Source organism: Polyodon spathula, chromosome 1, assembly GCF_017654505.1.
Source record: "Polyodon spathula isolate WHYD16114869_AA chromosome 1, ASM1765450v1, whole genome shotgun sequence".
NCBI lineage: Eukaryota > Metazoa > Chordata > Actinopteri > Acipenseriformes > Polyodontidae > Polyodon > Polyodon spathula.
The window spans coordinates 66,494,310-66,507,805 of NC_054534.1; the positions used below are offsets into that span (position 1 = coordinate 66,494,310).

General features: G+C 35.9%; 1 protein-coding gene across 1 annotated transcript; it reads left to right on the forward strand.

Moving 5' to 3' along the window:
* Window positions 1–721: 721 nt before the first annotated feature.
* Window positions 722–13,218, forward strand: lsm6 (LSM6 homolog, U6 small nuclear RNA and mRNA degradation associated). The gene is made up of 4 exons (XM_041260159.1): window positions 722–780; window positions 4,027–4,128; window positions 12,468–12,581; window positions 12,979–13,218. The coding sequence occupies exons 2-4, from the start codon at window positions 4,035–4,037 to the stop codon at window positions 13,011–13,013; spliced, it is 243 nt and encodes an 80-aa protein (XP_041116093.1). The 5' UTR covers window positions 722–780; window positions 4,027–4,034; the 3' UTR covers window positions 13,014–13,218.
* The last annotated feature ends 278 nt before the right edge of the window (window positions 13,219–13,496 follow it).

The window sequence follows — 13,496 nt, forward strand, 5'->3', positions numbered from 1 at the left end:
GCAGAGCAGAGAAGAGTGAATAAGATAAAGAAGCCAAAGACTTCTTCGAACATCCGATAACATTGCATGTTATAATAAGTCTTCCGTATATAATGTTGATAATCTGTTGCAGATATTAGAAACGTATATACATTGGATATCCGGTATATATATATATATATATATATAGTAATATATATATATATATATATATATATATATATATATATATATGTTTCTGATGCTTTCCCCATGCTTAACAGTGGTTTATGTAATTATTATTATTATTGTATTAATTTTTTTAAATACATAATTTCCCTACCTCTGTGAGGTTTACAAAGCTCGGCAATACTTGGTTATCATTAAACTTTCGTTATGGAACTTTTACATGATTGGAATGTATTCGAAAAGCGAAACACACCGTTTAAATACTGTTTCCTTCTGCAACATAGCCTTTAACTAGTTAGCCCGCTAGCCTTTGAAGTCTTTGAAAAGTGAATGTAACATTTGTTTTTTACTAAATGTTAACAATTTACTAATTTCATCTCCTATTTCTTGGTAGCAGACCGTTCAGAAAAAAAAAAATATTGCACGTACTGAAACAAGAAAAACATGGAAATAATGTAGTCCTGATTCTGAACTCCACTGAAGAAATGTGATTTGAATGAAACAGCACAGTCCTTTTACGGCTTTGCTATTTTCCCTATGGCGCTCCCGTAGTACGTCAGCGACTGTATAAGCTGTCGATTGGGTAGGTTGGAGCTTTAGAATTTAGGAAGGGTCGTGGACGGTGTAGGATCGGTGAGTGAGTAGCGGGGCAGCGAAAATAAATATTCTTTCTTTAGAATTTCCACGCGTGGGAAGGATTGTCTAGATGTATGGCAATGTAGATGATGCATACACAGTAGTATTATTTTACTGTAATTTGCTTTGCTTAAAATTTGTTATTGTGGATTTAGAAACTAAAAAAGACGCCACGAGTGAGGCCTTTGTTTTTAACTACATTTGGAAGCAACTGTGTTTAATACAGTTGTAACATATAGTATAATTTGCAGGTTTTTATTTACTTTTTTAAAGAAAACATTTTTTACAGATAGTGCCAGTACTGTGAAAGTATTATGCATTTAAAAAAGATATGTTCTATTATCAGTTATGTAGGAGGGGCTACTGCAGAGATATGTATGCTCTGTATGTTATGGGTTTTTACGGGGTTCGCAGAAATACAGATACTATAAATTAACTCTAGTTCAAATGTAACACGTATCGCTTAAAGAAAAAATTAAGAGAGTGCTTTGAATATTCCGGTCTACAATACTTCCTTCAGGAAGCAATGACCGCGAATCATTTGTTCCCTTGTAACGCGTGGTCCTCTTACCTAATTAATCTAAAAGCAATATAACGTGACATGAACCCGTTTTGGGGATAACCCTCCCGTGTTTTAATTTGGATCATGTTTTGTTGCTGTTAAATACATTGAATGTGTCTTTCCTTAGATTCACCCACATTATCACTGGCCCTCATAAATGTTCTGAATTTTTCTGGCTTGCTGATTTTTTTTTTCCTTATTTTTTTTCATATACAGTGCTGTGTAATAAAGTTCAGACATAGCTTTTTGGCTCCCTACTTGTGTTCAATGTTACATCGGCAGTGTGAAGCTAGACAGTTGTAGTTATCAGGATCCAGCTGCATTGTTTATCAATCCTTGATTTTTTGTTTTTAAAGAAAAAGCAACGAACCAGGTGCTCTAGCATTAATAATTCTATCGGTAACATGATTGCTAGTGCAGAATAGAGGGATTCATTTTAAGTCTTGCTATTGTTTTTTGGAAAGAAAGTGAAATTTTAAACAGTTGTGCTTTTGCTCCTGCCATATTGGAGGCTTGGCATGTTTCTTTTAAGGATATAACTTTTAATGGAACAGTGATTTTTATATATATATATATATATATATATATATATATATATATATATATATATATATAATACACACACACACTCTATCTGTGTGTAAATAATATGCTAAAACAAGTGATAACAATCAACAGTATAAACAACAATGGAGAAATATTATTTTGCCAAAAACTATTAGCAAATGTGGTGTTTTTTAAAAATAAATTCATGTTTATAAAAAAAAAATGTAAAAATAGTAGTACAATATAACTAATAAAAACAAACAATATAACACTTAACATTTTTAACTGGTTCAGGTTTTGTGCGACTGTGTGGTATGTGTAATAAAATATAACTTTTTTTAAAAAATAATACACACACACAAATATCTCTCGGTTTCACTGACTCTTCTGTATTTGTCTCCCACTGCTGAGTGCAATGCCTTGAAGCAGTTTATTGAGACAGAAGGACTTTCCATCACATCCTGCTCCACTGCACCAGATATGCCTTCTCCTTTACCCTGACACGTCTGGAACATGACTAAGATGGAAAGAAGCATCTGATGGTCTTTTGCTGACTCTGGGACCATATAAAGGCACATCAGCATCGTTAGGAATGCTTCCTAGCTGATGTGCTAGCTCTTCTCTGAATTGCAGTTGGCAGTATTATTTTTTTTTTTAAATTTGGAATTGCCAATTATTTTCTTATTTTCTCCCCAGTTTGGTAAGCCCAATTACTGTATTCCAACTCGGCTTACCACTGCCACCCCTGCGCCGTCTCTGGAGAGACGATGACAGACGCACGTGTCCTCTGAAATGTGTGCCGTCAGCCGTCCGCTTCTTTTCACTATGCAGGCCTACCATGCAGCTACCTCAGAGCTACAGAGTCGGAGTACCACCCAGCTCTGGGCAACTTGCAGGCGCCCGGCCAGTCTACAGGGGTCGCTGGTGTGCAGTGAGCCGAGGTCTCCCTGGCTGACCTGGGGCTCGGCAAGCTGCAATACAACACTTTGGGCAAGACCATGAACTTGTCCCTCTTTGCTTCCTGTGTACACATAAAAGTTGTATGTGTGGCCACTATCTGAGCACGCCAGTACCCAAAGTTTGAAGCCCCATTGTGTTAAACTTATTTTCTAATCGCCCTGTATATAAATCTGAAGGTTTAGGTACTAGTAATTTTTATTATAAAGTAAAAAAAAAAAAAAAAGTAGTGAAATAACTGAATTAAACACAAATGACAAAAATACTATTACCAACCAGAACAAAATAAAAAAAACATGCAGCAAAAAAAAGAGAAACCACGACAAATATAAATTGCTCAAGTTATAGAGTAACTTTGCAGAGAACTTTGAATCAATTAGCAACACAATAAAACACATGCTTATTTATACTTTTGCTATTACTATTATAAAATGCAAGAGCCCATTTACAATTACAGTAAATATATCAATTATCTTACCTTGTTCTGTCACTGAATCTCTTTTTAGCTTTCGTTGCTGTGCTCATGTGACACGACCCTGTCGCTTCTGCGGCGCATCCCCCCCCTCACTCTCTGGTGCTTCTTCATCTGACGAAAAGTCAGACCCCCAGGCAAGCAAAGCTTTGTCCAACTCATCTTGTGGGTTTAATACACCAATTTCTTCAAAGAAAATGTCTAAAACATAATTTTCTAAAAAAAATCTAAAAGAATCCCGTCTTCCTTTAGCTGCCATCTCTAACTCACGTTTCCCTCGCTCGTCTAGCTTTGTCTCTCTTCCTCTAGTTTCGTTAAATACTGTATTGGCGACATCTAAATAAAACTGATTGGTTGTTGAAACCTTCAGAGCTGTCAGCCATTTGGTAAGCAACCAATAGTTGTTTAAGGCTTAAAATGGATGTCTAATGTCATATTTACATCATCATATACGAACGATTTGTAGCGGTGCTGTAGCGGAAGGGGTAAAACAATGAAACCCCACGAATAAAAACCAAACCTTCATTATAGGAGTGAACTTTTCTATTGCCTTTTGTGTTTAGTTGGAATGGGGACACTGCATCTCACATCTGCAATATTGGAAACACTTCTCACAATTATGAATTGTGTTTTTTTTGTAGTTGGTGGAATATATTTTCCATTATTTTAGAATATGAATACATCTCTTTTTTTTTTTTTTTGTCAGGTTTGAAAATGAGTCTTCGGAAACAAACTCCCAGTGACTTCTTGAAGCAGATCATTGGAAGACCAGTGGTTGTGAAACTGAACTCTGGGGTTGATTACCGAGGTAGGATCTGTATTTCTTAATTATATGACATGTAGAAGAGTAGAGTCTTTCACCACTGTGGCACGGTAGTGAATTTGTGATCGCCAGTGTTTGGAATATCCATGAAGAAACGCTTTTTAAAATCTTTTTTTATGATCAGTACTTAAACTGTGATTTTGTGATGTCTGTGGCATGTCCCGCCAATTCCAGCTGGCTCTCTAATAAGGGTGGGAATTTCAAATAATAAGATATTTGAATATACCAAGAATAAAAGTTTAGATTACTCAACCCCTAATTACTCATAAGTGACTGGTCCTTAGAATGTATTAGCTGCAGCCACACATAGGGAGGCCTAGATAAATACATCAACAGTAACCACAAAGAAACATCTAAGGCATCTAATGTATTCAAAGTAAAAAAAAAACAATTTTAACTAGGAAATAAAAATATATATATCTATAATATAGAGCATAAAAACGAGATGTACTGCACCAGTACTTGCTGATTCCATGTTATAATAATAATTAAAAAAAAGTCTGATTCCAGAATCAATCCAATATCAGTAGGAGACTTATAGCAGGACTCGAACAACATAGGCTTAACATTGTCCGAGTAGTTTGCAATCAAAATTTAAAGTAAACTTTTATCCAAAAAAGGAGCTTTTTAAAAGAAAAATTTCAGCCAGAGACATTGTGTTTTCTTCCAAAGTAGCAGATGGGTGCTTGCATTTTAACAACATAAGAACATAAGAAAGGTTACAAACGAGAGGAGGCCATTCGGCCCATCTTGCTTGTTTGGTTGTTAGTAGCTTATTGATCCCAGAATCTCATCAAGCAGCTTCTTGAAGGATCCCAGGGTGTCAGCTTTAACAACATTACTGGGGAGTTGATTCCAGACCCTCACGATTCTCTGTGTAAAAAAAGTGCCTCCTATTTTCTGTTCTGAATGCCCCTCTGTCTAATCTCCATTTGTGACCCCTGGTCCTTGTTTCTTTTTTCAGGTTGAAAAAGTCCCTTGGGTCGACATTGTCAATACCTTTTAGTATTTTGAATGCTTGAATTAGGTCGCCACGTAGTCTTCTTTTTTCAAGACTGAACAGATTCAATTCTTTTAGCCTGTCTGCATATGACATGCCTTTTAAACCTGGAATAATTCTGGTCGCTCTTCTTTGCACTCTTTCTAGAGCAGCAATATCTTTTTTATAGCGAGGTGACCAGAACTGAACACAATATTCAAGATGAGGTCTTACTAATGCATTGTACAGTTTTAACAATATTTCCCTTGATTTAAATTCAACACTTTTCACAATGTATCCGAGCATCTTGTTAGCCTTTTTTATAGCTTCCCCACATTGTCTAGATGAAGACATTTCTGAGTCAACAAAAACTCCTAGGTCTTTTTCATAGATTCCTTCTCCAATTTCAGTATCTCCCATATGATATTTATAATGCACATTTTTATTTCCTGTATGCAGTACCTCACACTTTTCTCTTTTAAATGTAATTTGCCATGTATCTGCCCAGTTCTGAATCTTGTCTAGATCATTTTGAATTACCTTTGCTGCTGCAACAGTGTTTGCCACTCCTCCTATTTTTGTGTCGTCTGCAAATTTAACAAGTTTGCTTACTATACCAGAATCTAAATCATTAATGTAGGTTAGGAATAGCAGAGGACCTAATACTGATCCCTGTGGTACACTATTGGTTACCACACTCCATTCTGAGGTTTCTCCTCTAATCAGTACTCTCTGTTTTCTGCAAGTTAACCACTCCCTAATCCATGTACATGTGTTTCCTTGAATCCCTATTGCGTTCAGTTTGAGAATGAATCTTTTGTGCGGGACTTTGTCAAAAGCTTTCTGGAAATCTAAATAAACCATATCATATGCTTTGCAATTATCCATTATTGATGTTGCATCCTCAAAGAAATCAGCGAGATGATGAGATTTAGATGAGTGAGCATTTAACTTGTTGATTTACAATACGAAATACGTGTGCTGCAGAGATTACATTGCACGTGGTCTCGTTTAACTTTTTAAAAATACTTCCACGCGTTGCTTTTTTTATGCCATTTTCATTGCTCGTGTACTCCCTTAGCCAATAGCAGAGCTAGGTAATGAAGGGCGCCCGCCTCCCTGTCAATTATCAGTGAGGTGAGAATTATAGTAGTTGATCACTTCTGACATCCTCCTCTCTCAAATACTGTGCCAAGTTTTGCCAGGTGTAATTAGCACATTTTCCATGTGTTTTAGAAAGTGTTTGAAACTTGATCAAAGTATTCGAGTAGCAGTATTATTTAGATTGCTTGAATATTCGGACTCACCCCTACTCTCTAAGTGGGGATTTTTGGAAATTATATGTAGATAAATAAAATATTCTGTATATGGGAAAATTATGTAAAACATACTTGATCACATTTTAACTAAAGAAAACTATGGAAGCAAGCTTGTATTTATTAGGGGTGCCAACAATATGAAAATTGAATCTTGATATCGTGCACTATTTTGATATCGATAATATCGAATTCAAAGCACAGAAATATAATAACACAATATGAAACATATAGATGTTAACAGATATTTACTTATGAAAAGCAATAACTTACTTTAACTTAGTGGTGCTTTGCTTCACAATATCCATGGAGAAAAACAAGGTCTTGTTATATTATTTTTCTATTCTGTGCCATTGTCAGTCGCCTCAAAACTGAAATATTTCTATATGTCACTGCGCACAGACTAGCAAATCTGGAGGTAGTTGAATCTTTTCTGCTTATAAATGGTGACTCACAACATGGTGAATGTTGCATTATTTTGAGATGTGTTTTGATGTTTTAAAAGTACATCTTTTTATCATACTGAAAGTTCATATTTTAAACATACATTAATAGCTCAAGTAATCACGCGGACAAAATGCAGTGAACCACTGACACGTTACTCAGATAAGTGTCAGTCACGTTTTTCCCGCATTAATTTGCATTAATTTGTTACAAATCAATCCCCATTTGATGTGTAACAAATTAATGCACTTGCCCATCACCAGTTTTCTGATACGAAGCCCATCTCTTCAATGTTACAATTTATCTGAAAAAATTAAAAAAATTATTCAGTGCTTGTCAGGTGCGTCGGGTCCAGTTTATTTTACACCGTTTAAAATATATTTTCAGAGTAAAACAGGTTTAAAAGGCACTGAATCGCAAAAGGACACTCAGTACTGTATCTCCAGCCAAGCTCCACCCATTGTTCGCTGTATTTCCTTTAGTTGTTAGCTTTTTCATTTGCAAGTGAACTGTCACATTAGGGCCTTTTTCGAGCACTATATTCTGCAATTTTGGATACTGACTTTGGATATTGTTTTAATTCTGGAAACTTTTTTAATCATTTTGGCTTTGCTAAATTGCATTGCCTTTTACATTTTTTAAATGGGAAATTTTACATACTGCTACAATACGTACTGGATTTAACTATATACTGCATTACAGTCCACATGTCGTCTCTTTAGTTTTTGTAAGGGATATTTTCAAAATCATCTCTTCCTGAATTACAATACTAATTCTGTTAAATATAGTACTGTACCAACAAAACCAATACAGTACATCTAAATGGAAGCCCACTTATTTTGAAACAGGCCTTTCAGCTATGTATTTTTGATATTGAATTTATTTATTTATTTTTTTGTGTTCCCTGAAAAACGGACAAGGGTTGGAACGGGCCAAAATGAAATAATCAGATATGCGTCATACGCGTTTAACCGTCATTGAAGTCAGCGTTTTATAGGGTTGGATATGTGCGTGCTGAATGTAGTGCTTAAGGCAACGTACAAGTAGCGTTTGGTACCTTGTGGCGAGTACCACATAATGTGGAATCATAACCGTTTTTTATTTATTTATAGCTGTTGAGTGTTTCAAATACTCTTGTTAATCGGGTTCTTAGAAAAAGAAATGCCAATCAGTGTGTGTTTGCCTACGAGACAAAAAATGATTTGTATGCACAGGGTTTGTTTTGTATCTTAATAATAATAAACTTGATTATACTGTGTTTGTATTTTTATTTAATTTGTTTTAAATTGGCGACGAGACACTTTTGCAGCAACATGACCATATACACCAGAAGCGACAGAGGCGATGAGACAGGTTTGAAAACTGCCAGATCTATGCAACTGTTAAGAATTGCTATGATCAAAACTATGATTTAAGACTATGATTTAAGACGAAAATTTTTTGTCAATATGATATAGTTATTATAAGTTTCTTCTCTGATGGTATTTCAGCACATATGGCAATAAGTCATACACACCAGGCTTATCCAGTTCCTTAGAAATGGACTCTGATATTAGGGATGGGACGAACAGTTCCGAATAATTTTCGTTTAAGGTCTCACTGAACCGACACATTTCAGTTGAAAGCCGGATAAACTTTTAAATCACACAATTAGGTTGTGCTGTGTGTATAATCTCCAAAGTGCTTTCAATTAAAAACAAATAGTCACCTTTTAATTTGTAAACAGGCGAGTTTCCCGATGCAGATCTACATTATAAACACATAGTGTGGAACATCTTCAGGTAAGGTTTAGAAAAAAAGAAAAAAAAATCTTGTTACATTTCTTCGACCTCAACGGTTTAAAAGATTTTATTTGAGAGGAGGCAAAACATACATGATGATAATTGGCCAGTTAAGACGTCATTTCCCTTTGAATTGAAAGCGCTCTGCAGAACCTAATGACATCATTTAAGAGCACCACCATGTTCACATTAAATGTTGGTTCCATTTTTTTTTTTTTTTTTTTTTTTTTTAAAAAACAGAAGAGCATTATCTAACAGAAAATAATGTGCCAAAATAAAAGTGCTTAAGTGATTGCAAATAAATAAATAATTCAATAAAAAGTGAATATAATGCAGTAATTAAGTCAAACGTGCCTATTTAAAGTGACGTGAGCAGCATTACTAATTTAAATTTCATACAAGAATGTATTTAATGTTATTAAAAGTAATCGTTATAAATAAAACATCATGCAAGACACCTTAATGTAAACATTTTCGTTGTATTAAAAAAATACATAAAGAAATCTTAACCTGACTTGTTTGAATGAGAATTATGAATACACATGGTTAAGATGCATATAAATGCACGCATTATATTTTTTCTGCTTATAAAGTCAATCTTCTTACTCTGTGAGCAGGTCAGTGTTTTTAGCATTTATTATGCAGCCCCATAAGGGCAGTTGGGATTGGCTGTGGCTGAAATTCCACAACGCATTGTGGGCAGGATTACAAAGTACCACGTGATTTAAAAACCATACACCGATTGGCTATGTGCCAACTGGTCGAATCAAAGCGTTATGGCTCTCTTGGCATAAAATGTAAAATTCTTTACACATTAGTAAGAATTCCTCTACGCGTTGCATTTTAAAATGTGTTGTGAAAGAGTCACGTGATGAGAATGCTACCCTTTCATTGGCACTTTCTCAACGGGTTGCTAAAATTCCTTACGTGTTGTGTCTGTACGTTTGTGGCCCCTCCTGATTTGCTTGTGCGTCGTCTGTGGTGTGAAAGGTACTTCTCAAAAGTATAGGTTCTAGTCCTTTTGAAGCAGCCTTAAGTTTACCACAAACGCACTCTGTCGTTGATGTGGTAAACTTTTTGCTGTAATTTCATTGGCCGCAGATTTTTCTGTATGAAAAACGCACACATTATGGTTAATGTGCATTTTGAACAGTAATTTATTTGAAGGGAGAATATTTATCAAAGTTTTTTGCAGATCCCTCAATGCCGTACTTTCAAAAACTTGCTAAAAATGTTTTTTTTTTGAAGGAATTTTTATAATATTTTTATATTTTTTTTTGACCACTAAATTTTTAATGTTTTTAACATAGTCCTTTTGAAGCAGCCTTAAGTTTACCACAAACGCACTCTATCGTTGATGTGGTAAACTTTTTGCTGTAATTTCATTGGCCGCAGATTTTTCTGTATGAAAAACGCACACATTATGGTTAATGTGCATTTTGAACAGTAATTTATTTGAAGGGAGAATATTTATCAAAGTTTTTTGCAGATCCCTCAATGCCGTACTTTCAAAAACTTGCTAAAATTGCGGGAAGGAATTATATTGGTATTTGAAAACACATTGGTCATAGGGAAAGAAGGGATTGATACTCGTGTGAGCCAGTGCGTCTAGCTTTTTGGGAGTTTGAGTTTTTAAAGAAAATTAAATGCTCATGTGCGCTGTGTGGTCCAGGGATTAAAGAAACAGGCTTGTAACGAGGAGGTACCCGGTTCAAATCCCAGCTCGGCCACTGACTCATTGTGTGACCCTGAGCAAGTCACCTGTGCTCCGTCTTTCAGGTGAGACGTTGTTGTAAGTGAATCTGCAGCTGATGCATAGTTCACACACCCTAGTCTCGTATCTAGTCTCGCTTTGTGATGGTGGTCCAATATGAAAGACGCTATATAAAAATAGATTATTATTATATCTTAGCCAATTTTATTGTTTTTATAAATGGTATACATTAAATACCTTTAAATACATGTATAACATAATGTGTGTCTTTCATACAGGAAAATGGGAAATCTATGAAATTATGTTAATACATATCTGATCCTGGAATTATATTGTTTGCTATACGTACTTTATGCTATGTTGGGAGCAGAATGCAGTTTTTCTTAAGAACAGAAGTATTTAAAATGTGCTGTTTTAAGAGCAGTGGGGTTTGACATGATATCATAGCTGTCACCTTGTTGTATGGTGAAAATGTGATTGAATAGCCGCAGTACTGTAGTAACTAAGGGTCTACTTAAATTGCGGTAAATGTACTTATTTGTCATGAGTATGTTGCGGAATAAAATTAAGATTTCGCAGACCTGTTTAAACATTAAATAAGCCTAAGTTGACAGTATTTCAGAACACTGTAAAGCATAAAAATAGTGGTCCTTACTAAAACAGAGTGCTTGTCATTTGTTAATGGCAAAGATGCAGCATCCCCCTGCAGTTGACTTGTCCATAAATTGAGACTGCACGTTCTGCATCCACTGATTTGGTGTTAAGGCAAAGCTTTGCCAAGTTATACAAATGTGGAAATCGATTAGAAACAGCCCAAAAACTCAGTTTACCCAAACAGCCCTGGCATACTTTTATAAAGGCAATATATGCATTTCATAATATTGATTTAATAAAGGCAATATATGCAGTATGTCTTTTGTTTAATGTGTGATTCTGAAGCTAAATAGCGATCAATCGAGTTTTCTCCAATTACCTCCATCTGCATGTACAGTTTCTTTGGGAAATATCTTGACACGGTCAATCACCGAACTATACTTTGCTTTTTTTGCTTTGTCGTCCATTTCTACTATTTTACCTCCAATACTGAAAACTAGATTTTAGCAAACTAAATAAAAAAAACAGCAGCAGCTTTGTCCCACCCCCTACTGCACAGTACAGGTCACAGAAAAGCAGTAAAGACGCAGTGATAGGCTGATTAAAACTTTGTTGTCATTTCTTTTTTTAATTTTTTTTTTAATAAGTTTAGTCGTCTCTAATTTTTTACCCCGGTTTTCTCCCCAATTTAGTGTGCCCAATTATTATCTGTATCCTCGACTCACCACTCGCAACCCTGCCGCCGACTTGGGGAACAGAGGCTGAAGCACGTGTCCTCCAAAACGTGTTCCTGCCAATCCTTCATTTTTCGCACTGTGGACCCACAACAAGGCCACCAGACCTATAGTGCCGGAGGACAACACAGATCTGGTGAGCCGTGGATTCCCCTGCTGACCTAAGCCCTCCCCACCTGGGCAGCGCTCGGCCAATTGTGCACCACTCCCTAGGAACTCCTGGTTACGGTCGGCTGTGACACATCCTGGACTCGAACCTGTGATCCCCAGACTATAGGGCACATCCTGCACTCCACGTGGAGCGCCTTTACTGGATGCGCCACTCGGGAGCCCCACTTTGTTGTCAAAGGACGTTAACCACTTTGGATAATTTTTTTTTTGTAAATGTTATTTGTGGACGACGTTTTTTTTGTTTATTTTTTGTTTAGTTTATGCACACAGGACGGCGAGGGATTAAAAAAGGGCTTCTGCAGAAGGAAGATACTAGTTTTTGTTGCTTGCATTGTGCAGTAGTTCATTTAAACGAGGTTTCTTTTTTTTTTTTCCTCTCCATACTTGTTCAGTATGCATTGACCCCTAAAAGAGGTGAATTTCACGGTGACCCCTCAATTTCATGATTTCCGCGAAATCAGGATTTAGGTAGACCCCTAGTAATAACCATGAACTGCAGTAGCTTGTTTGAGGCCCTTTTATCAGATGGCTGGAGCTCCTCTAGACATAACAAGTTTGGTTCCTGTTTAATGTGCCTTTCATAACATTTAGGTGTCCTGGCATGTCTGGATGGGTACATGAACATTGCAGTGGAGCAGACGGAAGAGTATGTCAATGGACAGCTGAAGAACAAATATGGAGATGCTTTTCTGAGGGGTAACAATGGTAGGTATTAACCAAACCCTGTTGTAAAGTGAAAAAAAAGAAGAGGTCAAACTTGCAGGAGTGCCTTTGTCCCCAACACAGCTGTTCTTGTACAGCATGTATAGAAAATTAAGACCACCTAATTTTCTAAATATGTGCCATACATATTGAACATGAAATGCATTGTTGCGCTGAATGATTCAGGAATTTGCTTCTAACCTTGAAGTGCTGTGATTGTATAGTGCAATGTAGGTTGTGGACATGGAGCTGGTGCCGTTTACATTATGATTTTAGGCATTGGCACAAACATTTTATTTGTTAACTTTAACCTCTCTTTTTATCTGTTGTATATTTGCCTTAAACAAAAAAAGAAATTCCTTGCTTTTCTTATAACATATTTTATTTGTTTCTCTTTCAGTGTTGTACATAAGCACTCAAAAGAGGAAGATGTAATGAAGACTGTTCTTCATTTTTTTTTTTTTTTAATATTGGTTGTGTTTTGATTTTCTTTATAATTTTTTTTTAAGCATTTATGTTGTGTCTCAGCCTCTGTACTCCAGTCTTTGAAAATCTGGTTCTGTTGTAATTGGTTGTTCTAGTTTGATTGGAGGTGTTTTTGGTATACGAAAAGATGATTCAATAAACAGTTTGTGCAGAGTATATAGTTTTATCTTTTTAATCTTTTTTTTTTTTTTTTTTTTAATAAAAAGTAAAAACCTGCCTATCTTCGCATTAGCCTTACCAAGAACATGTTCAACAAGCACCTGAAAGGGCAAAACGCATCAATACAAATGAACAAATAAAACAAGAAGACCCTGAGAACAGCAGAATGACATGAACCCTGACGTTGCAGCTCTGCAGCGTTGCGGTAGGAGGTTTTTACTTACTTGTTTAGACGTGGATTGAGACTGATGAGGACGATTCGTCTGGGCACCT